General features: G+C 41.4%; 1 protein-coding gene and 1 pseudogene across 4 annotated transcripts in view; both read left to right on the top strand.

Annotated features, from left to right (window-relative positions):
• Dyrk1a (dual specificity tyrosine phosphorylation regulated kinase 1A) overlaps window positions 1–27,961 on the top strand; it is a 124,234-nt gene that overhangs the window by 39,720 nt on the left and 56,553 nt on the right. For 3 of the 4 annotated variants that reach the window (XM_052158813.1, XM_052158811.1, XM_052158812.1), the window contains exon 2: window positions 5,696–5,779. The exons of the other annotated variant lie outside the window; for it this stretch is intronic. In XM_052158813.1, the coding sequence (XP_052014773.1) occupies window positions 5,770–5,779 (10 nt within the window). In that variant the 5' untranslated portion in view covers window positions 5,696–5,769. The remainder of the gene's footprint in view (window positions 1–5,695; window positions 5,780–27,961) is intronic. 4 annotated transcript variants of the gene reach the window in all.
• On the top strand, window positions 13,228–16,727 carry LOC127666095 (splicing factor YJU2-like; annotated as a pseudogene).

The following is a 27,961-nucleotide window of genomic DNA, read 5'->3' as shown; positions in this document are numbered from 1 at the left end:
TCAAATAGAGAATAGACACATTTTTAAGTAGTTTTACCTTTTGAACAGTGTAATTATTGCTTGGTGGGATTAGACTTGATAACATGACTGGCTTTTGGGGACTCTAGTTGGGATGAGAATAGGTCAGAAGAGTGAGCAGTGAGTCTGAGGAATGGGGCTATAGCCAGGGTGTAGCAGGGAGGCCAGTGTGAAAGGCCTTGCTCTCCGGCTGAAGGCTGCCAGGAGGTTATGGAGTTTGCTGGAAGGGAGAGGACAGAGCCTTGGGAGATACGAGCTTTGGCCTGAGATACTGGGCTGGTGATGATGTCCGTTAACCCAGGTGGAGAATACTGGAGAAGATAGTTTTCTTCCCTGTCCTTGCTTTTCAGAAAGGCAAGTGATTGGAAATTGTAAGCTCAGTTTAACATGGGGGCAAGAGCAGTGGTTTTGAGTATAAAACTTAATCTTTTCCATGCTTATATCTGACTTGGGGTAACTTACTTTTTTGGGGCCTTAGTTTTCTCATGTGTAACAATAGACCTGGTAATGTGATTTTATGTAATTAATTAGTAGTGGTTAAGCGACCTAAAAAGGTGCTTCGTGCAGTGAATTATAACAGGGAAATTTTAGCTCACTTGGTCATTTGAAATGTGGGCCTTTATCTCTGAAGAGATCTGAGTTACCTGTATGTCCTTATGGTAGAGTGTCTTCCTGACATCTTTTTATTTATATTTACACACACACACACACACACACACACACACACACACACACACACACACACACACACACACACATATATATACACGGGATCTGCTGCTCTCATGGTTACTGAGCAGCCCCACACTTCTCCTTTAACATATACTTCAGCTGCTTTCCAATAGCTAGTCTCCATTCTAGGGTGTTAGTGGACTACATACAACATTCCAAGACCCTTGACTACAGTACTTGTGGATGGTCTAATGTTGTTATTGGCTTCTTCACCCCTCCCCACCTTTTTCATTTGATGGATTTTTTTCTTTGATAGAGGAAATACGTAGCAATCTATTACATGTTGGAATCAGAATTTTCTTACTAGTTTGGGGGCAGTTAGCATTCTGTATGCCTAAGGTGTTTTTTGTTTTTTTTGTTTTTTTTTGCATACTAATTTATTAGAACTTTCGTTCTTCTGAGATACATTCTTGTATCTTTGTAATTTTCTCAGACAATTTATGACTTATAGAAAGCATCTTAAGGTGTGGAGAACTTAGTGTATGAGTGGAGCTCATGAGTAGTGGGTGAGACCTTTGACCTTTTATCTCCTGACCCTTACTTCCCACTACTGACCACTTACTTTGGAAGTGAGACTGCTTCCTTGTAGGGCTGCTACAGGATTAAACATGTCAGCATTTACCAAGTGTGAGCTGAGTGGTGGGTGTGTAGTGTGTCAGAACGTGCTTTTCCTTGTACTTTCATTAATAATGTTGGCATGGCAGCACATGCTACAGTCTTGGGATTTGTTTTTTAAAAAAGGCTGCAATTGTTTTCTGGAGGTTTTGATAAATGTTCTTGTTTTTCAGGATTTTACTTGAAGTTTCCTGTTGGTGTAATTGCTTTTCCTATAATACCACTTGATCATCTTATTGGGAATTAGAAATGGATTATTTTCTCTTCTGTGTTTAGTATCAGAACAATGACATTTCTTTCTTTTTCTTCTTAATCACTTACCTACTGTGATTTTAGAAAATTTACTTGTAAAACGCATGGGAAAGACTATTTTCTTCTGCCACTTCTTCAATCTGTCATGTAACTGAGCACAGAGCTTATTAATCACACTGTACCATTTTTAGATAATTATAGCTTTGGTTCATGAAATAATTTTTTGATATTTTCTTTCTTACATTTATTAATTTTTACACATGAGTGTTCTGCATACATGTGTATGTGCCATGTTCTGCTTGGAGCTGTTGGAAGTTAGCAGAGGCGGTCAGATCACCTGGAACTGGAGTTACAGGTGTCCGGGTGGCTGTGAGTCTCAGCTTGTGTGCTGGGAACTGAACCCAGATTCTCTGAAAGAACAAGTGTGCTTGCTTAGCTGCTGAGACATCTCTCTGGCCCCTAATTTTAGATGTTTTATATTTAACTGGTTTTACTTATTTTCAGTTGGTACCTTTTGAGCCACCTAAATCGTCCTTTTGAATTCCATGGTGCATCCTAGTTTTTCATACAGACTAAAATTATTCATGAAGTATACATAAAGCATAGGTACAATTAGAGCAATAGAAAACTGTATATTTGTACTCAGTTTAATAAAATGGTACCTAGTTAATCTTTGAAACTCCTTGTCTAGCTATCTGCTTTTGTTGTTATGACCAGTCCTTATTGTAAAGCTCCAGGTGGCCTGGAATTCATAGAGATCCACTTGCTTGTTCCTTCTGTGTGCTGGACTTAGGGCTTCCACCATTACACTGTCTCATCTTCCTTTTGTAGCAGGTTCCTAGTGCCGAGGATGAGTTAGAGACACTTGGTAGCTTGGTGTCATTACAAGCTGTTGTGACATTGGTGAAAGCGTTAAGTTCGGACTTTGCTACATTGGCTCCTGTTTTGGTCAGGCCTCACCAGAGAGCACTCACTCACTGCTCCTTGCTGCTACAGCCTTGCCCTGCTGGCAGGGGTTGTCTGCTAGCAAGTGGCTGTCATTGTTTGCTGGTCTCCCGCACTAAGCTCAGTATCTCCCTACACACCCACGGGCTCCTCAGCCTGGTGACATTCTGAAGATACGTTGTAGGTTAATTTTATCCACTTACTTCTCAGACAACTAAAAAACAGCTCGCAAGTTTAGCCTTAGAAAACACTTAAGTTTACTTCTTGAATTGTTCATAAACTATTAATAGCCACTGGCAGAATGTGAGCAAAAATGCCGAAAGATTTTGAGACCCAGGAGAGGTTCCTTCTGTAGGGTCGTACATGTTTTTCATTAGTGTCCACTGTTACCCTCCACAATTTGTGAATGATTCCATTTATGAGGGAAAAGGAACACATTGACTATATATGTTTTTCAGAAATTAAAAAAATATGGTTGTCTAATGTTTTAGGGCTCTTCAAAAAGAAAATCATATCCAAAGCAAGACAGCAAGAGCAGCCCATTGATGTTTGGGATTCTCTTATTTACAGTGAAGTCAACTTCAGATTCTCAACTTTTTCTTTTTGAGGAGTGAACTCTTTTGACTCCAGTTGGGAGGGTTTATTAGATAATTTGTTTAAAGTAATACAGAGTCTAGATTTCTAGTGCCCACTGTGCTGCTAACCTCAGTGTGTGATGGTTGGGTCACAAAACCCAGGAGCATGTTGTGTCTTGTCGGCTGTGTCAGTCTTTGCTGAGGACTGTGTCTCATGGGAGTGATTAATGCTGCTGCTGCTAAAAGGCGGCACAGTTTGATTTTACCTTTCATTATTTAAATCAGTACTGAATATTTTAATAAAAAGAATACTGGAGGCTGGAGAGATGACACAGCAGTTAAGAGCACTTGCTGGTTGTGCTTCCAGAGGACCCAGGTTCACTTCCCAGCACCCAAACAGTAGCTCACAGCTTGCTGTATGTTACCTCTTTTGGCCTCCAGGCACCAGGCATGTAAGTGATACATGCAAGCAAAACACACATAAAACATTCAAAAACATGAGAAAATCAAAAGAATACTGAGAGCTTGTTTGATCAAGTCTTGTGAGGACTTTGGTATCACCTGATTATGTTGAGACCATTTAGTTTGTAAGTATAATGTTACAGGCAAATAGTGTGAAGCAGAGATGAACACAGCCGTTTATGTGGCTCAGAGCTAGAGACTGCATTGATACTTTGTCCATAGTTCTTAGTAGTTTATGCTGGGAGACAGACATTAGAGAAGCAAAAATACCATGAAGTAAAGGTACTTAATAGCATTGGTTCAGTTGTTTTAGAAGCAAAACTGTTGTGATGGTTACTTTATTGCTCATTGCCTGTCCTCCAGCAGGAGGTCAGGAAGAGAGGCAGTGACTTCAGAATGGGTAGTTTACAATTTAAAAATTATTCACAAATTCAGTCCCTGTCCATAGCAGTAGAGTGAACGTTACTTCTGTTAGGTGGGCAGAGTTGGAACTCAAAAGTTCAGAAGTAGAAGAAATAATTAAAGAACAAAATATTTGGCAATAATAAATAATGGAGATTTCTGATCTATATATCACTTGTCTAAAATATCGTAGGCTTGGTTTTCTTACTTTTGTGAGGCATTATTTGGATTTCTAGTAATAAGCTGTAAGTAAGAGAGCCGCACTTGTTGGAAATTAGAGTCATTGACACAGGCTGTTTCACGTTTCAGTCTAGGTTTGTTTTTTACTTTTTTGGTGGCTTATCTGAAGTGGACTACACTCAATATGACCTTTGGGTGGTGACTTGAGAGTGTAGAATAAGTTGGAGAAAGGATTGTGGAAGGAGATGATTGGGAGGATGCCATTATGTAAAATGTAGGGAGTTACAGGTTTTTGGAATGCAGACAGTAGGACAGAAGACACTTTGCCAAGGCGGTTTAGTTTAGATAGGTTTTGTCTTTTCTTTATTACAGTCTGGAATACCTATGACTACCAAGATCTTTGTGTTTGTTGGTTTGTTTCTTTGCAGGTTACTTTTTAAAAAACAAAAAACAAACCCAAAACACAAAAAACTTGTTTTGTGTGGTCAAGACCCCTGGCTGCTCTTCTAGAGGACTCAGGTTCAATTATATGGCAGCGCTCCACTGTCTGTAACTCAGGTTCTACACAGACACAGCAATGCACTAAAATAAAAATAGATAAATCATTAAAAAAGAATTTACAGTGAAAAAGTTACTTTAAAGGTTAGCATGCAAGCCCAGCTATCTTAGGAATCACTAGGTCTTGCTTGCGCCTGCCTGCCTGCTTGCCTATCATCTGTCTGTCTTTCTGTTCATTCATTCATTCATTCATTCATTCATTCATTCAGCTTGGCCAACATAAACAACTGCTTTCTTTGGAATGTTCATTGAATTTCATAGTATAGCTTAAAAAATGATTTTTTTGAAAGTAGCATTATAGCCTGTTTGTCTTTTCTTCTTGCTTGTTACTATTCTTGTTGTATTCTTGGTTGCTAGCTGTGGATTGTCCTCAACTTTCTATCACCATCATGATGGGCTCAACTGTCCTGAAGTGGAAGTAATAAACAGGAGGGGCTGTGAGAAAAATGAGTCAGGTGGACCAATTAGAGAACAGGGAGGGGTTATGGTAGGATGGGAAAACTGTCTCTGAACTTAATCTACAAACAATATGGTAAATTTATACACAGTCTTTCCTACAGGTAATTTTTATTACCTCAGCCTTGATAAGTAAACTAAAATTCTTATGGTTTGTGCAAATTGTATAAGAACATAAAAAGCAGTTTATTTCCTTAGATAATTTATTTAAAACTTTACAGTGTTCATGCTTACTTGATGCCTAGAAATACCTGAAATGTATATTGGTCATAGGCACATTTTAAAACTTTTTTCTCTTTTCCACAATAAATGTTTACATATATTTTCATTTACTATAAGTGAATAGAAATTATTCAAATGAGTGTAAATGTTAGTTAAATTGACAGATTTGAAATATCTTATCTGTGTTTTGGGGGTTGTGGTTGTGTTAGATTTTCCACAGTTAGGGGTGACTATCTCACACCATCGTGTCTTATCGTAATTTGTTTTTCTTCACACAGTTATAGTTTTGCCGCTGGACTCTTCCCTCCCTTCCCCCACCCCATCAGGATGATATGAGACTTGAAAGAAGACGATGCATACAGGTGACTCAAGTTTTGAAATACAGTAGCGCTGTGGCTGTGAGACAATGTGGGACCGACTGAGAGTGATTTGTGAGAGTGGGGCTTCGGATAACATTTAGTGGCGGGAACTACTTAGGCCAGTAAACGCAGAGATGGAAGATACTGAAAGTGACTCCGGGACTCAGTTTCAATAGTGTTGTTAACAGTAGAGTAATTCCTAGTAGTTGAGCTTTTAAAAGCTGGCTCATGCTTTTAAAATTAAAATATTTGTTTTAAAAATTGATAGCATTTACTCTAATGGTTAAATATATGTCTCCCTGTATTCCTATGAGAACATAACAAATCTTCATGGGAATGCATGTTAAGATGATTTCAGCAAACCTGACAAGTAAGAGAGTGGTTAGCACAAACACTGCTTCCTTAACAGGTATGCCCTGGAGTTTGTACTTTCTGTTCCTTTTCTTTCTATATTATTGTCAGTGTAGTTTCCCGTCTCTTTCATCCCCGTACCATTTGAGTTTATTGATTAAAAAAAATAGTATAGTGTTGTCTCAAGGTTTATGTTTTTTTACCTCATAGTTACCTGAGTCATCTTACTAGTATTGAAAAGGCAGAGACCCCTCCATTCCGAGGGTGACTGTGTTCAGACTCTAAAAAAGACAGTAGCCAGTGGGTCAAATGTGACTATCCATGGTAAATCAGGTAGATGGGAGACATTTTGTAAAATGAAGTTATCTTTATTGGTACATTTGAATTTTTATTTGATGGTATTATAAATTATCATTTGAGAATGAATTTTTTAACTGGAAATGAAGTCTTGATCTGGTATCTGGTGTTAATTGGTATAGCTAGTGCTGATTTTTAGTTTTTGTGACCCAATAATTTTCTCTTTAGAATGAAATTTTATATATGTCATTTTATATGACAAAAAGTAGTTGACTATGACATTTGTAAAGTAAATGGTGTGGGAAAGCAAGTTAACATGTATTTACATGTGGGGCCCACTGCTTCATAGGTTCTGGTGATAGTTGTTTAAGTCAGTGACTTTCATTCCCTCTGTGGTACTTGTCACATGAGCATGTAGACAGACTTCCCATGTGTGTTTACCTAGACACACTATTGCCAGTGTTCTGGGGACACATTGTCCTCAGTGATTGACTACTGAATCACCACGGTACTAATGATGAATGCCTCAGCCGACATCACGAAGAATCAGACATCACGAAGAATCGACAGGCATGTTTACAGAAACGTTGCATTTAGCTTTTATAAACTTGGCCTTTTGTTGCATGAAGGGTTTGTCAGCACTGTTGGCTCCTGGATGGCTCTGTGCTCTTAGTCTGTCTGAAGCACCTGGGCTGTGTTGAACACACGAGCCTGCTGTGCAGTGGAGGTCAGGAGAGCGGAGTGGCTTTCAGTCGTTGCCCGGTTATCTGTGACATACTGATGGCAGAGGTGTTCTTTCCTGAGGCTTTCAGTTTGTAAGTAAGCAAAGATAGTGTGTTTCCAAGTAGCTGTTTGTCTTAAAAGCTTTACAGTCTCAGTGGAGTCGAAGAGCTGGAGCATAAATACTGTTTTAAAGGACACATAATTAACTTGCTGTGGTACAATACAAGAGGATTCTATGGACTTAGATTTGTGGTGTAAACCAGACTTTTGGCTTTTTGGAACTTACTGAGATGTATTGCCTTACAAAAGAAATAACCCAGAAAGTTTTTTAATAACATGTGTACATTGTTGTTATACTTCTCATTCACATTTTGAAAGCTAATTGTATTTTGATTGCAAAATCAACAGCTCCCTGATCAATTAATATGCTACTTTCCTCTTGATATAACACACATGTGCTTATCCTTTAGATGATTCAACACATATAAGCTTATGAGAAGGCTTGATATGAAAAGATTTCTGCAGTGTGTAGTGTTTGAAAGGCAAGAATTCTGCTTGCCCTGGCTCATGGACTGGCCTTGCAAGTGTTGGTTAAATGGGATGGTAACTTACTTACCCATTCCATGGTTTTCATGGCAACCATGTGAGGTGATGGCTGTGTTAATTTCCTTGATTTTTTTTCTTTTTGTAACTATTTTGCTATTGTATATATATACATAAAGTATCATGCAGCATACCATAAGTTTGTTGTACACTTGTTTTTTAATTACACTCCAGTAAGGCTGAGAAGAAAGGAAGGAAGAGACAAGGAAGGACAGTTATTGTACACTAAGCCAGTTAAACCAGTGTGTCTCCAGCACAGGTGTGTACTGGCTGCCTGTGCCTTACCTGGTAAACTCAGGCTCCTTTTGTTGTGTTAAATGGAACCAGAATTTGGAATTATGTAGTCTGTTTCTTTTGTGTTTTTGGAAGAATGTATGTAAAACATTTATTTGGCTAACACTTATTTTGTAACAAGTACTGTAATAAGTGTTGTGCTTAAGGTTTCTGGCTATTTAATTATCTAGGGCCATATTTCCTTTAGAGCAAAGGTGGATGTGTAAGGACATAAGTGGTGGATGGGTGTATGTCATAACATTTTAGCATTTACCTATCGAGTTCAAACCTGTAGCAAAAATGCATGTTCTCAGGCTGATTGTGTTCACAGTGATGCTTCACCTGACAGCTCAGAGCCCATGTTACAAAGATGAGTCTAGGGTCAATGAAGTATCTCAATGGCTAAGTCTGACAGTGGGCACGAATGTAAACTAAATAAATGTTGTAAAAGTTTTTACTACCTTTTTTTTTTACTTATTCATGTGTGCCTCAGTGTGCCTATTGTGGGAATCACTTCCCTTTTTCCTCCATGTGGATCCTGGGGGTTGAATTCAGGGCAGCAGGTTCCTTTACCCACTGAGTCATCTAGTCCCTCACCTCCAGATGTCTGTCTGGTCTCTGTGTCCTTGTCCGACTGCCAGCTTCAGCCTCAAGTGACCGCCTCCTGGTCGTCTCTCCTACAAACCCCTTCTTCCCATCACACATTGTAATGATAGGATGTAACAGTCCACTTGGGCGTGCATTGAGTTGACTTGGATTCTGGATCATTCCTTAGATATTGGGGCTGGGAGGAAGCGAGCCTCTCAGAGTCCTGGTGCACATTATACAAAGCCTCCTGCCTGCAGATTCCTGTGAGGCAAGCAGACTTCAGTGTGTGTGAGATCAAAGGACCCCTTTATATTTTGCTTTATACTTATTTATATCCTGTAGACCATTATTTTGGAAAACTTGTTCCTTATGACAATTGGTCCTACTCTATTTTAATGTGTTTTTTTTTGTTTGTTTGTTTGTTTTTTTGGATTTGGTTTTTTCAAGACAGTGTTTCTCTGTATAGCCCTGGCTGTCCTGGAACTCACACTGTAGACCAGGCTGTCCTTGAACTCAGAAATCTGCCTGCCTCTGCCTCCCAGAGTGCTGGGATTACAGGCATGCATCACCACTGCCCGGTGTGTTTTGTTTTTTTTTAATCCAAGTAGTTTTGTTTGTTTGTTTTTTTGTTTTTTTAAGCACATTAATAGTGACATGCTTAGGACACTTAGAAAATTGTAGTAGTGGTGGTGGAATGCTTCATTTGGCAAAGTCCTTACTTTCCCAACTCTGAAGAGTTCTAGAATTCAAAAACAAGAATCTTTTTTTTTTTTTTAAGTAGAGACCAGTAGAAGACTCCTGATGTTGACTGTTTGTCCCTGTGACCACACCCCCACCTCTTAAGAGAACATTTGAAGTAGTTCCAGAGCACATGCCTCATCTACACCTTCTTTACAAAACAGGGTCTCTTGTAGCTGAGGCTGGCCCCACACTTGCTCTTCTGAGCTTTCTGGGTGCCACAGGAAAGCAGCACTCCCACAGCGTCCGCTGTAGTTCTTCTCTTCAGTTCCTGCTCTGATTCTCACAGTGATGGAGTAACCTGGGAGTGACCTTTTCTCCCAAGTTGCTTTGGTCGTGATCATGACAATAGAAATGTACCAAGTCTCCTGTGTCTTGAACTATGGCTCATTCCCATCCGTCCTTCTGCCCGTCATCCCCCAGCCTCTGCCAGTTTCAGTTGAGATCACATTGAATAGCCATTCATGATGCTGAGCTTGGGTAGAATGCATTTGACATTTGTCTTATGAATGACACCGTGGACCAAGGCAAGTCTTAGAAATGACCATTTAATTGGGGCTGGCTTATAGGTTCAGAGGTTCAGTCCATTGTCATCAAGGCAGAAGCATGGCAGCATCCAGACAGGTGTGGTGCAGGGGGGAGCCAAGGGTTCTACATCGTTATCCAAAGGAAGCCAGGAACAGACTAGGTATCCTCAGGGGGTTAGGAGGAAGATCTCCAAGCCCATCCCCACAGTGACACACTTCCTCTAACAAGGCCACACCTCCTAATAGTGCCACTCTCTGGGACGGGCATATACAAACCATTACAACGTTGTGATTGACTACTGTTCCATCATTGAGTGTACTGTCATTTCGAGTAGTACAGTCGATTTAAGCTTATCCCCTACTAGCTTACGAATAAATGGGACTCAAACTGTAGCTGTTTTATTTGGCTTTGACAATTACTGGGGGGGAGGGTTAATCCCTAATCTGTTACTCTCACTGCTGGCCTGGCCACCCCCCACGCCCCCAGCAGTGTAGCCTAGGTATTTGCTATCTCTTCCAGCCATGTGCGCGCATGGTGGCTTCCTCATCTTACCCTCCTTCCCTCCTCCTCTTCCTCCTTTCTCTCTCTCTCTCCCCTGGCCAGGTCAATCCAAACTCACCTACCTCTAATACCCCCAGTAATTGGCTGTAGCCAGTTTTATAACTAATAGTTTTAAATTAAAACAAAAAAATTATAAACATGAGAACTCCCTCATAGGCTTAGACCTTTGGGTATAGAATTTAACATTATAATACATAGCAACAGACCAAATCTCAACAACTTTGTCACTTGGGTAGGTCCAGAGTACTTGGGGACAGCTTAGTTTTGGCATGTGTTGCCTTGAGCCTTTTAGTCATGTGAGCATTTCCTAGTTTAAGTTAGATATTGCTTATTCATAGCTTCCCCCTACTCCGCCTTTTTGGGTCAGGGTTGTTTGTTATATAGCCCTAGCCATCTGGAATGTCGTTTGTAGACCAATATTGGCCTAGCACTCACAAACACACACACACACACACACACACACACACACACACACACACACACCCGTGCTTCCGCCTTTGGAGTTCTGGAATCCCATGCTTGTCAGTATGCTTAGCTGTCCTTGAGATTAACTTTATATATGCATGCGTGTTCTGTCTGCATGTGTGCCTCTGCACCATGTGTATGTCCTTGTGTACATACACCATGTGTTTATGTCCTTGAGATTAACTCTATATGCATGCGTGTTCTGTCTGCATGTGTGCCTCTGCACCATGTGTAAGCCTGGCTTCAGAGGACAGAAGAGGGCATTGGATCCTCTGGGACTGCAATTAGAGGTGGTTGTAAACCATCATTTGGGTCTTGCGAATCAAATCTGGACCCTGTGCAAGAACAAGTGTTCTTAACCACTGAGCTAACTCTGCAGCCTCGAGCTGTTTTTTAATTTAATATTCTTCTCAGTTTTAAAAATTACTAACAGGTGTTCAAGAGTGTGTAACTCAGGTCCTGTGATTTGAAATGCTCTAAAGCTCTTTCTGAAACTTCTCAGAGAGCTGGTCCATGTAAGTTTCCCTTTCAAACATTAGGCTTGCCTGGGGTCTCTGGCGGCAGTGCTGATACCCTTAACACTGTGCCAGGTTGGCAGGGAGAGTGCTGTCTGGAACGTGAGGTGCAGTGTCTGCTCAGTTGTTTCAGATACACAGAAGGTGAAAAGCCACAGTGGCCCCTTTTCCTGCGTTACAGGCCAGGTCTGTGCTTACTCCCTTTGCGCCACGTGTGCCTGCAGGGCCCTTGGGAACGAACAGGGATACCGGCCATCTCACTAACGGACGGTCCAGCACAAGCTGTCTTCGTGTCTGTCTCAGTCTTCAGGAGCTTTTCCTCATGATTGCCATTTCTTTTCATGCCATTTCTTTTCTTGTTTTGTGATTTTATCTTTTATTTTCTAAGCAGAAGCAATGCTGATTGTGTCATGTACATATATGGTATAAAATTTTCTATGAAATACAGTATAAAAATAAAATCTGATACATAGATGCAAAGATATGATGGTTTAGTTTTATTATAAAGTTGAGTTCTTAGATAGTAAGAACTAAAAGAATGCTTTACTAAATGTTTAGGAGAAAGCAGATATTTACATTCATCATTCATGTTTTAAAATTGCATTGCCTGTGTGGGCATGCTCTTCTGCCAGCGTGCCTGCGGAGGTGAGAGACCTCAGCCAGGTCTCAGCCAAGTCTCAGCCAGTTCTCTCTTACTGTGTGTGCTTGGGGAAAACTCTATTTTACTGGTTCTTACGGCATTTTATTTTTATTTTAAGGTCAGTTTGTAAATATCTGTCTTAGTTATGGTCCTTTTTGTTGTGATAAAACATGATGACCAAAAGCAGTTTGGGGAGGAATGGGCTTATTTCAGCTCAACAGTTTCATGTCATAGTCTATCACAGGAGGAAGTCAGGTACCAACCAAAGCAGAAGCAGTGGTGAAATGTGCTAGCTCATTTACTTGTTCAGCTTACTTTCTTAAAGCATCCAGGATGACCTTCCTAGGGGTAGCCCCACCCACAGTGGGCTAGGCGCCCCCTTCAGTCAATAATCAAGGCAGTACTCCACAGATTTGTCTTTTAGGCCAATCTTACAGAGGCATTTTCTATGTTAACATTCCCTCTTCTAAGATATATCTAGGTTGTATCAAGTTGACAAATACCAACCAGCCCAGTGTACGTCTAAAAGAATGTTTGAGGGCCCAGAGAAATGAGTCCACTCTTTCAGAGAGCACTGGTTTGATTCCCAGAGCTCCAGTTCTAGTGCATCTGGCGCCTCCTCTGGCCTTTGTACACAGACACATACGAATATGCACATACACATAAAAACACTGGCCTTTGTACACAGACACATACGAATATGCACATACACATAAAAACACTGTCAGAGTTCTACAGAGTTACAGCTCAGTATAGATACTTTTTTTTCCCCTAAAAGTGGGCAGAACACCTAAATGGGTAAAACTTCCAACACCACAGACACATCTTGTAGAAAACATTGGGGTGGGGGGGAGGATGGGTAAGTGGGTAGGAGTGGTTTGTGCAGAAGGAAGGAAACACAGTGGGGTTAATAAGAATGCCAAGAGTGCCAAGCTCTCCAGGAAAGACTCCCACAGAGGTGTACCAGGCGGGTCCGGGAATATCAGACAAGCCAAAAGTGTGTATGAGTTTCCTGGAGTGTTTACATTCTGGATGCATTAGAGATGCTCCCTATCATTTCCCCAAACCAGCCAAAACTTCCTTCCTGGCCAAAACACTATTAAAAATGAAACTCCAAATTGAGCAGTTGTGGAATCATCATGGACAGAAGAAAGGGAAATCAGGGAAGATTAAAAACACAGGAGATGTTATTTATTAATCTATATTTTGTCATCCTTCCTGAGAATGGGAAAGAGAATGCTTCCTGAAGACAGCAGCCCAGCCTCCATGACCCCTTCTGTGCAGAGGTCAGAGCACACCTGTCAGGAGCAGGTTCTCTACTGCCACCTTGTGGGATGCAGGCAGCAAACTCAGATGCTTTCTATCAACTGAGCCATCTTGGTGTACCCTCAGTAGTACTACATGTTATATAACTCTATATAGATTTATCATTTTCACAAAGATTACCAGACAAATAATCAGTCAGATCCCCACGGATGTGGCAGAGGTCATTGCCACCATGGCTGCCGCCGCTGCCGTCGTCATCGTCGTCATTTTGATGTAGGTTTTTGATTGCATCTAAGTCCAGGATGGCTTGGAACCCCAGATCTTCAGCCCTGGTATCTGAAGGGCTGGATTTATAGGAGCCGACTGTTGTGCTGGCTGGAGAGATGATGCTTAGTGGTTGAGAGTACATGATGCATTGGCTGCAGTCCACAGAACCCACTTGACAGCTCACAATCACTTTTAACTATAATTCCAGAACTTCCATGGGCATTGGGCATATACATACGTGGTGTACACACATACATGCAGACAAAACACTTATACATATGAAATAAAAATAATCTTTAAAAATGTTTTAAAAAAGGAAACACTGAAGGAACAGAGCATTGCACAGATAGTAAAAAAGCACAGCAGAAAGAAATGCCTGCTGACCTGATATCTCAGAGAAAGCCCAGAGAATCTGTAGGATTGATGGAGATATGGAAGAAGAACATAAAATTGCATAAGGGAAACTCAGAAAATTGTTGATAATTTTGGAAAAAGAAAGAAAAGAAGGGAAAAACCCTACCTAGGTCCTAGAGGTTCTGGTGAGTTGGTGGAGTGACTGCTCATCACGAAGGAGGCTGTGCGGTGCCCCAGCACCATAGATGAGCTGTGCTGGAGCACACCTCTGCTGGTAACACGTGGGAGGAGGAGGCAGGAAGAGTGCCAGAAGGGTCAGAAGCTTGCCATCCTCAGCCAACCTGAGATACATGAGACCCTGGTTCAAGTAAACAAATGAAAGAATCCCTGCCTCAAATAAATAAATGGTGTAAAAAAGAAGTTTGAACTTGAGAATGAAAATTTCATTAGATAAGCAGATAGTGAATTGCAGAAAAATGTTACAACTCAACAAAACTAAACAAAAACCAAACCCCAAAGTATATACCCAAAGCATTCCAGAGAAAGTAATGGTTATTGAAGAAAGGCCGAGAAGTTTCAGCATACACCAATAAGAATAATGTAAGAATATTTCCTGAAGTGGAACAGTTTTGTCTGTGTATTGGATGTAGTGGCTATTTCTGGTTGTCAACTTGTTTATATCTGGAATGAACAACAATCCAGAATTGGAAGGCTAACCTGTGATCCTGATATTGAGGCTGGAAGATAAAAGTTTCTGACCTGATCTTGGCATGGAGATCTAGAGGCTATGAATCTGAGAAGATTAAGGCAAGGAGATCTCTTGAGTTTAAGGTCATCTGGGACAAAGCAAGTCCCAGATCCAGGCGCAGTGATACACACCTTTACCCTAGGCCTTACCTTCTGCTGGAGGCCTACACAAGGACATTGGAAGAAGGAATATTCATTCTTCTTCGACTGCTTGCACGTACTTGCCAGCCCATCTGTTGGAATCCACTTCTACCAAAGCCCAGCTGAACAAGCAGCCTTGAGGCTCGGGGGACTAACTGCTAGACTGTTGAGCGGCCCAGCCACAGCTGCCCAGCGCTGGACTACAGACTAAGCAGAGTTGCTATGAGCGGAGAAACACTGAGAGGAAGAGAGAGCAGCAGCTTTGCTTGTTTGTTGAACAGGAAGCGAAGATGTTGGAATGGAAAGTTTTAAACAAATACCACCCACCTGACTTTGACCCATTGAAGATCCAGAAACTCAAGTTTCCCAAGGATCAGGGAGTATGTGGTGCGGCTGATGTCCCCCTTAAAAGACACATGTATGAGATGTGAGATGGCTCAGCGGTTAAGAGCACTCACTGACTGACTGCTCTTCCGCAGGTCCTGAGTTCAAATCCCAGAAACCACATGGTGGCTCACAACCATCTGTAATGAGATCTGACACCCTCTTCTGGCGTGTCTAAAGACAGCTACAGTGTACTTACATATAATAATAAATAAATCTTTAAAAAAAAGAAAGAAAGACATGTGGAGATTACATCTACAAAGGGAAGAAGTTCAATGCACGAAAGGAAACAGTCCAGAGCGAGGTGTACCTGGGCCTGACAGTCTTCTGATCCTACATCAGGTGCGTGCACTGCTTGGCAGAGGTTACCTTCAAGACAGATCCAGAGAACACAGACTACACCATGGAGCACGGGGCCACACACAACTTCCAGGCCACGAAGCCTCTGGTGGAGGAGGAGGAGTTGGTGCAGAAGCAGCGAGAGCCAGAGGAACTGAACAACCCCTTGAAGCCCTAGAGAGCCGTACAAAGGACGCTAATCTGGGGATAGAAGTGCTGGAAAACCTGCAAGAGCCAGAAGACCTGAGCCAGTGGCAGGCGCACATAGACTTCGAGGCCTGTCTCAGGAACAGTGGCAGCAGCAGCTGAAGAGCATGGCCAGCATGAGACAGCGGCCTTGCTGGAGGCACCTTCCCAACCACAGGCAGCTGTGAGACCCAACCCCACAGCCATCCTCGAGGAGGTACCAAAGACCAGGAGGAAGACAGAGGCCCTGTGCCGCAAAGCACAGTTGGAAGGCTTGGTTGTAGCAAAGAAGGTAAAGATGGAAGCCAGTGGGGCCTCAGAGCAGGTCCCCATGTCTGCCACTGGTGCTCCTGAGAGCAGGAAGGTGGCCACCCCTACACTCCAGACACTTGGTTCCTCCCAGTCCCCCTCCCCCAGCCAGCTGGGTGCATATGGGGACAGCAAGGACAGTGACAGCTGGGCATTACCGTGGCATCATAGGCCCAAGAAATGAGGAGGAGATGGGATCAAGCAAACACCTTCAGCAAAGGCCTCAGGACCATTTCTGCCATGGGTCCTGGCAGGGTGTGGAAAAGCAGCATCCCCAGGGACCCCAGGACAGACAGCCTGGTCCACTCCTTCAGTCCTTGAATTGTGTGGAGCCTGTTGGCCAGTCCCTTCCTGCCACAGATCTGAACACTGTCTGACATGGGACCCAGGGCATCATCTCTAACCATACACAAAGCCTGGTGTTCCATCCACACGCAACACAGTAGTGCTGTAAAAAACAAGAAAGTAGAAAATCAATTGAAAAACAAAGCATAAAAAAGAAGCAAGCCAGTAAGGAACATCCCTCCATGGCCTCCACATCAGCTCCTGCTTTCTGACCTGCTTGAGTTCCAGTCTTGACTTCCTTTAGTGATGAACGGCAACATGGAAGTGTAAGCTGAATAAACCCTTTCCTCCCCTACTTGCTTCTTGGTCATGATGTTTGTGCAGGAATAGAAACCCTGACTAAGACAGGGGGAAGGGAAGCATGGGGGAGGGGAGGAGAAGGGGAAGGGGAGAAGATATATTGTATACTTGGATAGGGTAATACAGATAAGGCCAGGCATTTTGGCGCACACCTGTATACCCTGTACCCCGAGACAGAGATAGAATGATCCCTGCAAGTTGAGGCCAGTCTTGTCTACATAGACAAGGCCAGCCTAGGGTTATATAACAAGAACTTGTCTACAAACAGACAAGAACAAAACAACGGCCTGCACCCATCCCCAATAGTTGGAATCTAAAGAGATAAATGCAAAGGTTCTGGCTACTTATTGAACTGTGGAATATTAACAAGACCTAATTTTTGAAAAATTATGTGCAGAAACAGTAACAGTTAATGTATTCAAGGGAAACCTAAGCATTTTATACACAGCTCAGGTGACTTTTAAAAAGTGTTGGCAATATTGCCTTATGGTCTCGTAAGGACTCTGCCAGAGAACAGACCTACACAGTCTGTAAGAGATTTTTCTGTACTAGATACAGAGTTCTGAAGCGTGTGCTTGGTGGGTGTGAGAAGGTTCACTGTGTAATGCCTCCATTCTCTGGAGTAAAGAGGACTGGGAGTTTGTTCAGAGAGAAGAAATATAATCTTGACTGCTATGTAGTTATTGACTAGGAGTGAAAGCGTGTCACTTCAGTTTAGATGCAGGTGGGACAGCTTTTTATTGTTGTTTCTGGTGGGGAATTCTTAGGCCGTACTTGTCCCTCAGTCACATAAGAGACAAAAGAAATATACAGGATTTAGGGTGTGAATAGTAAAACCATGCAGTGATAGCCATAGAAACCAGAGTGAAAGTTCGCACTGACAGAATAATGTAACAGTGACCCGATCTCAGCAGTGCACAGTCCCTGAGAGCAGCTCTGGGGAGAGAGGGCCCTGCATTTATTAATGGTTTTTATGTCCTCCCCACCCCCCACCCCAAGTAGGCCCTGTGCTAACTATTGACATTTGGGGCAAGCAGTTTCTTAAATTTCATATTTGTATGAGAAACTGATAGATCTTGTCAAATTACATATTAATGCTCTACATTTTATTTATTCTTGGTGTTACCAGTTCAAAATGATGCCATGTACATAATTGGGAGTTTTTGTTAAACTGTAACTGTTCCGTTAGGAATGCAGTCTGCATATGGACTGCTGTGCTCATCAGGTACTGGAGCTTTCTGCTCCCTTAGCACGAGCTGGGCTTGCGCCCTTCCCTGTGGCTTGTGCTTGGGACAGATCAAAGTTAACACATGGTTTGAATACCAGTGCACTTGAACTGCGTTTGTTTTGGAATGAATAAAACAGATATTTCGAGTTAGGAGAACTTTTAGTTGACATATACTTGAAATAAATACTTGGCCTTCTGTGGCCTTATAAAGTGAACCATATTTGTGATTGCTAAATTATTTTCTTGAGCGTAAGCTTGTATGTTTTTTTTTTTAAACTCATCGCCTCTGAAATAAATTGTTTGAGCATAAAAGATCCCTAAAACATTTGTGATCCATTCACTCACTGATTTCATAAATTCCTACTTTCTGGTGCATCTATAATCATGTCACATCTATTGGATGTGCTTTCTATTAAGAACCATTTCAGTTCAGGTTGGACTTGGATCTAAAGAGTCCATACATACATGCCCCTCACTCACATGCAGAGTGTATGGTCTTCATATTTGATGGCTGTGTTATCTTGCTCTATATGCATTAAACCATTACTCTATATCAAGAACCATTATTTGTTATTTATTTAGTAACCTGCTTTCTCTTGTTAGTTCTAAGGCAGGCCAGAGTTTAGTAAGCACACACCTGGTCTCAGGTCTATGACTGGTGGACAAGGTGGACTGACAGACAACATGCTCCCAACCTCATGCCATGCTTCTCAGTGTGAGACAGGTCTCCATTCTGTTCATCCGCCTTTGTTTTCTTGGATGCATGGGAGCTTTATGCTAGCTCCTTCCCTTCCCTTCCCTTCCCTTCCCTTCCCTTCCCTTCCCTCCCCTCCCCTCCCCTCCCCTCCCCTCCCCTCCCCTCCCCTCCCCTCCCCTCCCCTCCCCTTCCCCCTCTCTCCTGGAATAGATAAGGTCCTATAATAACATCTGAACATAACAGGTTTACAGATCTGTTGAGCACATTAGAATAAAGCCATTAGCAATCTGTTGATGGTGATGACCTTTTATTTTCTGTAATATATTTTCCCATGTAAAGAGATCTCTAAGCAGCCGGGCAGTGGTGGAGCTCGCCTTTAATCCCAACACTTGGGAAGCAGAGGTATGTGGATCTCTGTGAGTTCCAAGACAGCTAGGGCTACACAGTAACATTTTTTTGGGGGGGGGGATCCCTAAGGGTTTTATAACTAACTTTTTTTATTTTTTGATGTGATAAGGTACAGTAGGTAGCTAGTGACATACTGTCTGCACCCGCTTCGTCTCACTCAGGATGTGTCCTTTCCTGCTGGTACCACTCCAGGCCCTCTGTGACTCCTACACGTGTACTTAGGCATTTGCTGATGGGCCTTCCTGCCCTTTTTCTGATTGGGTTGGACGTTGGATGGGAGGAGGGCTCTTGCTTTTGCCTAGCACTGCTGGCACTGGATGGAAAGCTACTAGGGGTGAAATCTGTGTGTCTGTGACTCCCGGTTCTTATCTATACATACTGTCACTTAGGCCTTGCCCAGCCCTGTGCTAAATGCAGGCTTTCATTTCCCTTTTTGATATGCTTTAAGGACTTAGCTTTCATACCTGCCTTTAAGGTTTAGTGCCTTTTAGAAATAGAAACAAAAGAATTTTTCTTTTCCTTGTTCACATTATTAGGAGTAATTACTTTAATTTCTTCAATTTTAAAGTTTTTTTTCTTGGTTACCTTTTATCACTTTTTAGGCACAGTGATGGTTTATTGCTGTTTTTATATTTAGAAAACTACTGACAGTCCATCAGGGAGACGAATAACCCATCTCTCTATCCTGGCTCTTCCTGCCATGCTCTGCTTTTTTGTTTAATTAACATTTCATACAATTTGTTTAAACCCTTCCGTTTCTGACTCACGGATTTTTAGACAGTCTTATTCCCCAAGATAGAAGCAACCAAAGTCATTTGCAGTTGTAGTGCCTAACCCACCAGAAGAAGTGTATGCTGTGGCATAGGTCACACACTTGTACCCGTTTTTCAAAGCTATAGTTACAGCTTGTGTTTTTTTCTTAAAAACATGAAGACTGAAACCAGAAGCCTACTAGATAAAGTAACTTATGAGGTTCATTGAGAGGGAATGCTTACCTTGTCACTCACTGTATTTGTTGTGGCCACAGAGAAGGTGTTAGCTCTGGAGTTAAAATGGTTTTGTGGCAGTCAATACTGTCTCTAACAGATTCCTTTGCGTGGGACATAGTCATCCATCACACGAGTGTGTTTGTTGGTCTTTAATCTTAGATGCAGAGTAAGTGTTGTAGGTCATGTGTGCCTTTGCCTTTGTTTTATGGTGTTTTAGTAGTAAACACTTTGAACCCTCATGGCCCAGTTAGGAGTCAGCAGGTGTCCATTTGTTGTCTGTGGGTGAATGTAGTGAGGGGCAGTGGAAGCTTTGGGGAGAAGAATACATAATTAAATGGGCAGCTCGAGGAGGCCCTGGAGCAGGAAGCCGTGCTGCCCAGTCCTTAGACTCCGCTGTGCAATGCTCATGGTCACAGCGCTTCCTCAGGCCTCTACTTTATGCTGAGGAGCTGGTACTCTGCTGCTTGGTGCCATAGATGCTTTCTTAAGAGTTGATGGAGGAGTAAAGAGGAGGAGTAAATGATGGAGGAGTAAAGATGAGGGTAAAGAGGAGCCTTTCCAGTTCTCCTCTTTACCCAGACGCCATATTGGGGCTGTTGGATACATACAGAGACTCATGCACACGCTTGTGCATGCTTGCACACACATACAAGGTAGGGTGGTGCGATCTCAGACGCGTCCCTGCTGTCTTTTCCTTGTGCTGCTTCTAGGTGCTGATCCTGGCCTTGGTTCTAGTGTTTAGAAGGTTTAGAAGGTATTTCATATTTCTTAAGTACTAGAAATGATCTCATTGCTCTTAGTCTTGTAGAAAGTTCTTAAGTTTGCTCACTGACGTGTCACTATACTGTTTTAATCCTAGCTTGTGATTACTACTTTTCTTGCTGTTTTTTTTTTAAAGATTTATATATTTTATTTAGATGAGTACACTGTAGCTGTCTTCAGACACACCAGAAGTGGGTATCAGATGTCATTACAGATGGTTGTGAGCCACCATTTAGTTGCTGGGAATTGAACTCAGGACCTCAGGAAGAGCGGTCCGTGCTCTTAACCACTGAGCCATCTCTCCAGCCCTTGATTTTTTTTTTTTTTTTTTTTTTTTTTGTAATGTAAACAAGTATGTTTAGATTTTTCTCTTAGGGTTGTGTTTTCCCCCCAAACTTACAGAACTAAGTTTCCAAGTGTCCTTTGGCCCCTCTAGTCCTTAGGCCTCCAGTTGTCTGTGCTGGTTCTTCCTTCCCTCACAGAAGCTCTGGTTGTGGTCAGAAATGGATGGCTTGCCTGGCTTCAGGAGTCACTGCCGCAAGCAGCTGGAGGAGGCCGCTTGAGGTTGCCCAGGGAGAGCCTCTTCGTTGGCATTCCACTTGCCTTCAACCCTGTCTGGACTTTGGAATGGGGATCTCTTTCCATGCTGTCCGTCTTGTGTCTTGTTTCCTCCATACGTAGACTCCAGGGCTCTCTCTTGCTTCTGAGGCTTCAGATTGCCAGACAACGTCAGAGCACGCCTTCTCTTAGGTGGTTTTCAGTCGAAGGCTCTCAGAAGTGAAATCACATACTGCTAGGAAAAAGGAAATAGGACAGATTCACTTCTTAATTTGTTAAATCAGGGGCTGCACAGGTGAGTTTCTGTGAGTGTGAGGTCACTGTGGTGGTGGTGGTGGTGGTGATTTCAGGTTGGTTGAGATAATAAATGAAACTCTATTTCCAGTAAAGCAAACAAGCCCCATCAGCAACCAGTACAAATGGTTGTAAGTCTTTCACTTCTTCTCAGATGAACAGTGACTAACAGGCAAGCACTTCATGTGTTTGTGTACCTAGAGTACTTAAAAATGAGGATGCTGTTGAATTAATATAGGTCAGAAGTATTTTTTAAACCTTAAAATTAGTTTTTAAGTTTTTTTTTTTTTGTTAACTTTAAGCTAAATAAGAACTTCTATTCAAGTTCCTTAATACCTGACTGAGACAAGTGCATTTTACTGTATGATGGTAAATTTGGAAGAGAACACTCGTAAGCAAACATGAATCAGATCCCCGGAAGCAAGACAGTCCAATATTTACAGTTTCCTGTCTGCAGTTAACAAGTGGATCTGTTAGCCTCTTAAGAAGTAGGAGTAGGCTCAGGGTAGCTCTAAGGTTAGAGAATACAAGTTAACTACTGGGCTAGTCTTTTGTAAAGGATGCCTAGCAAACACTAGGCATCTATACCTATAGATGCTACTATAAAGAGGGAGGTATTAAGAACTGGTCAACATAGTCACTTACAGTGTCTGATTTTTTTTTTCCCTAAGTAAATGTTTTCACAACTGTAAAGTTGACTGTTTGTTGGAGTGGAGTGTGATGTATCTCTGGAGCTCCTAGGGTAGTAGACAGCAGTGCCATGCTTCCAAGTCAAGTGTCTTGTGTGTGAAAGGAGAGCTGTTGTTTTGGTGTGGTGAGCATGTTTACAGTACATGAGAAGTTACCACATGGTTGTTCTCCTTTAGTTCTCCCTACGGTGCAGGGACCTAACTGAAAGTGCTGGTTTTTCAAAAGTTCGCGATTAATTGTATACTTAGAAAATCTATTTCCTTTACTAGAAATTCTAGTGTCTGTTCATGTGGTAAGATTCTAATTTAGTGAGTGAACTGCTTTTGAACATTTTAAGTGTTGAATTTCTGTTTCTAAAACTAGGACTTACATTTTCTTAATTTCTACTTTTTAATTGCTTTGAAAAAGAAATGATGTTGCACTACAGACATTTAAATGCAGGTTGTTTCACCCCAGAGCATCTGCCACCAGGCAGAGGATGATTCCTTGTGTCCAGATGTTGAAGAGACTGCTGTTGTGCCAAGGCTTTAATAGTCACCCTTTTCAATGATAGGAGAAGTTCTGTAATATGGACAGTGCTGGTGAGGTGTCCTGGGACAGCCTTGTTATGTGGGAAGTGCTCTTTTGTTGCTGCAGATTGGAAGATAGGCTGAGTTAGGGTTATGAGTGCAGGAGACTTTAAAGCTATAGTTACGGGTGAAGGTATGAACATGATTACATTGTTCTCTTTTGCTTTGCGCCTTTATAATCGAGAATTAAAGGGGGCTCATAAAGCTTGCAAGTAGTTAAAAACCAGGCCAAATGATACCGAAGTTGGATGTGTGAGTGTGAGCTATCTAAGGGTTGAGTGAATTTTATCTCTTTCTTTGTAGGAGTAGATGTTAGTGTGGGGATGATTCTGGGCTCACACCTTATTTGTATCAGTTACTGTGATACAAAAATTACTTTGATGTAAAAGGTGGTTTTGTTTTTGTTTTAGGTATAGACAGGAAATTATTGTTGATTCATCATCAATACTGTTTAGAAAATGGTTTGGGAAGGTTTAAATTTCATCTGTACGATTTTTGTCACGGACTAACATTAAAAAATTGCAGTTATTAGGGTAAAAAGTTAGTATTCCACAGCCTTAGGTTTCCTTCTAGGTTGGAAGCTCTGTTACTGGAACACCTTGTCAGACCTGTGCTTTCTGGCTAGGTCCCAGTGGGCTTTGCGTGCTTTGTCATTTTGTTTTTTAAGTCAAGACTCCTTGAGTAGAGAGAGAACATGGAAACAGATTGGGGGACAAGTGTGAGTGGTGGGTGTTGGGACAGGTTGGGGAGTTCAGTTCCTTTCTAGTCTTCAGAATGAATTGTTTCATGATGGCCGTTTCATATGCCCTTGCTCATGCTGCCTCTAGGGCCTCTGCCTTTCTCCTTTAGACAGCTACAGGGCTAGGCGAAGAGGCCATTCTGTTTCGGAAGACTACGAGCTTAAAAAGTGTTCTGTGTGGTATATCTACACAATGGAGTACTATTCAGCCATTAGAAACAATGAATTCATGAAATTCTTAGGCAAATGGATGGAGCTGGAGAACATCATACTAAGTGAGGTAATCCAGACTCAAAAGGTGAATCATGGCATGCACTCACTAATAAGTGGATATTAACCTAGAAAACTGGAATACCCAAAACATAATCCACACATCAAATGAGGTACAAGAAGAAAGGAGGAGTGGCCCCTTGTTCTGGAAAGACTCAGTGAAGCAGTATTCGGCAAAACCAGAACGGGGAAGTGGGAAGGGGTGGGTGGGAGGACAGGGGGAGAGAAGGGGGCTTATGGGACTTTCGGGGAGTGGGGGGCCAGAAAAGGGGAAACTATTTGAAATGTAAATAAAAAATATATCGAATAAAAAAAAAGTGTTCTGTGTCTTCATAGGAAATATTTTTTACAACTGCTGCAAGTCTTTCTGGAGACATACACTGGCTCTGCAGAAAAATATTTAAAATTAGTAACTTTTCAACGGTGTGAGACAACTCTGCATTGCATTTAGATGAGGGTAGTTGCTGGGAACGGTGATGTAAGTTCGTGTTAAAATGTGTCGTTTATAAGGAACAAGTGATAATTGTCTCTTTGACATGTTTCAAAGTATTTATGTGACATTAAAGAAATTTCCTCAACCACAAGATTGTCAGGACACTGATATATAACAAAACAAAACTGAAAACAACTGTTGTAGCTAATAAAATGTACTTATAGAATTGGATGCTTCAAAAATATTTAATTCATTACTGAAAATTCTACACATACATACATACATACATACATACATACATACATACAGTGTCTATATTGTGGCTACAGCTTTAGTTGGATGACTAAACATTTAGTGAGAATGACTTGCTTGGATCCATCCTGTGTGTATTAAACCTTACATGATTAATACTTTTTGCATTTTATTCTTTGTGAAGTTACATACCTAATTAACATTTAACAGGATTATATATTAAAAGATACCACAATAGAAGATAAAATACTATTTTCCCTAACCCAAAAATCCTTACTTGAGCTTTGTTTTGTTTTTTGTAATATTCACCACAACCGTAGTTTTACAAAGATTAAAATGGTTTGTAGAGTTTTTCTAAGTGTAATGTTTCAGAATCTCTTTAAATGTATAGAAAGACATTTAAATGATCCCTTTGAGAAGGTGGGAGAAAACTTGAAATGTTGAAGGCTGCAGGTGTTAGAAAACAAGTGTCTATGAAGTAAAAAGTTAAAAATTTAATAGATAACTGCTTTTAACAGTATTCCCCAGGTGTTAGCATCTGTTTTTGTAGTACAAAGTAGATTGAAATCTAATCCTTTATAGTTGCTGTTAATTTTGCTCTAAACCTTAAAGTGTTAACAGCAACTTGAAAATGTGACAAAGCTCAATTTCATTTCTTGTTTATTGCTTGTTTTCCTATTGGACAATTGGAAGTAGCTCTACCCTGGCAACTAAAATAGTCTATTTGCATAACCTAGTTTGATTGGCTAGCATTCTGACTAACAGTTCCAATCATATGGTCCCGGTTTAGTGGTAGGCTATGCTAATTAGCTGCTGTTGCTGGGGTTCAGGATGGTTTCTGTGTGCTTTTCTGCATTGTGTTGCCTGGAGAGAGACACTGATAAACGCGAGATTAATGATCTGCAGCAGTTCCCACTCACTGCGGGCAGGCGGACTTTAGAACAGAAGTGGAAATAAGGATTTAATTGCTCCGTTAAATATTTGTACCAAATAAATGTATTAAATTATAGAAGTGAAGTTGTAAATCTTGATTAATTAAATATAACATAAAAGGCAGTTTTGCTTTGTCTTTGAAATCACTCTGAGGTACCAGTACTATGTAAGGATTTTTCTAAAACTGTTTAGTAAATCGATCCTTCTCTTTTGAGACTAGAAATAGTACTGGTTTGTAGTCAGTGGCATATATGGCTCTTTCCACAATCCTGATTTCCTGTAGTGAACCTGTGTTGAGTACATTGCTGTAAGCTTTTGGATAGAATTTATCTTGTACTCCTGTATCATCTAGCAGATAAGAAAATAAACTTTGATTCTCTTTCTCTGGTCTTCTGTTCAGTTTGAAAATCACATTGTATTATTCATTTACTGCTATCATTTTCCTAATTTAAACCATTTAGATGGTAGAAGAAACTGCTGTACTGCTCTTTATCTTTGGTTGACAACAAATATACAAGGGTATTGCTAGGTGGGTAGTTCTGTGGAAAACAGAAAGGTCAGATCTTTGTTAATGAGATGTAAGAACAGAGACAGAAAGATAGATACACCTTATTAGATGAAAATGCAAAGTCACCACGGCAGAGGGCCGCTGGGTTAATGTGAATGATTTGATGGGGAGGCCTCTAGGATTAATTTTAAAACTGAACTTTAACTAGACATTTCTTACTTATTTTGCCTCCTTACTGTGCTTGTGCTTCATTGGTTTCTGGGCTTCAGTAAGGAAGAGAGGAGGGAAGCCTGATCTCCCACAACCACTCTGCACACCCCTTGGCCCCTTGGCCCTGCCCATCTGTTCTCAGAAGGGCTTTACCCTCAGTCTGCCTGGACACTCCCACACCATAGGTGGGTTCTGGTGATTTCCCAACCTTCTTGATACAAAGATACGGTCCTATTGCCAGGGATTCAAGACAACTGAATTTTGTTAGCGGCTATGTTGTTGGGAAACCTATATCAAATGGCATGTCAAAGCCTGGACCATTCTCAGTGTTGCTTCAGAAGCTCTGGAAGGACTTAGGGGTTTGTTTCCAGAGCTCTGTCAGACGACCTGCCTGCTCCACGAATCTCCTGTGCTCCTTATACGAAGTGCAACGCTTTTCCCCAGGACAGCCTGCAGATCAAACTCCTGATGGCTGCACACTATAAACAGAACAAATACAGAGAAGAGACAAGCCACCATACCTCAGCCTTAGAACTTTTGATCAAGGAGATGAAAGAATGTATAGTCTGAGCAAATATTAACAACACAGCTTCTTAAAGTATGACTTACAGATGAAATAACTGGGTGAGTTACAGGAATGAAGAATTTTATTTAGGATGTGGATCTGATGAATAAAAACAGCATTTTGGTTATTAAGCACAGGTAGTTAACCTGATCAAGGCTTCCAGTGTTTTACTCATTTTATTGCCTGAGATTCCAAACTGGCTGGTGTCATCTAGGATCTTAAAATCAGAGCTATCTAGCCAGGCAGTGGTGGCACAGGCCTGTAATCCCAGCACTTTGGGAGGCAGAGGCAGGCGGATTTCTGAGTTCAAGGATAGCCTGGTCTACAGAGTGAGTTCCAGGACAGCCAGGGCTATACAGAGAAACCCTGTCTCGAAAAAAACCAAATCCAAAAAACAAACAAACAAACAAATCAGAGCTATCATCTTACTCTTTAGCTAATGTTCCTGGCTGGTCTCTCTGTCTTGTGTGTCTGTCTGTCTGTCTGTCTGTCTGTCTGTGTGTATGTGTCTCTCTCTGTGTGTGTGTCTGTCTGTCTGACTCTTTTTTTTTTTATTTTTGTTTTTTTGGGGTTAGCAGTGCTTTGCATTTTTTGGCTCTATTAACATAGGACACTTATAAACCTTCTTTATTTTCTTGTTTGGCCCTAAGGTCTTGAAACACCCAAAGTAATCTGAACTTAGATGTTTGTCTTCAGTTTTCTAAAACACCCATTTAACTGTTCTGTCCATTTATTAAAGAACTAGTTAGGTCATGGAGACAGGGTAATTGGATAGTTCTGCAGATTTCTGAAGAATGAAAATAAAACTAACTTGATTATTAATTATATTTTTCTTTAGCAATGTATTATGGAGATATTTTAGAAAATAACCTTATAGGGCTGTCTTATTTAGTCACAGAGTCAAAGTGGCTTGTCTTAAGTTAGAATTTAATGGAAGAGATGTGATTTGACTTTACATGGCTACATCACAAGATGGGGTGTGCCTGGCTATGAGAAGACAGAGAATGCAGGTCAGGGAGAGCTTTGGACTGGAACTAGACAACCATTGCTTTTTCTTAGAGTGGTGATGTGTAACAGTCCTGGTTGTATTGGAATTTACTTAGTAGATCAAGCTGGCCTTGAACTCAAGAGATCCATCTGCCTCTGTCGGGCTTAGACAA

Source organism: Apodemus sylvaticus, chromosome 15 (assembly GCF_947179515.1).
Source record: "Apodemus sylvaticus chromosome 15, mApoSyl1.1, whole genome shotgun sequence".
In the NCBI taxonomy this organism is placed as follows: Eukaryota; Metazoa; Chordata; class Mammalia; order Rodentia; family Muridae; genus Apodemus; species Apodemus sylvaticus.
This window is presented reverse-complemented; position numbering and strand designations above follow the sequence as displayed.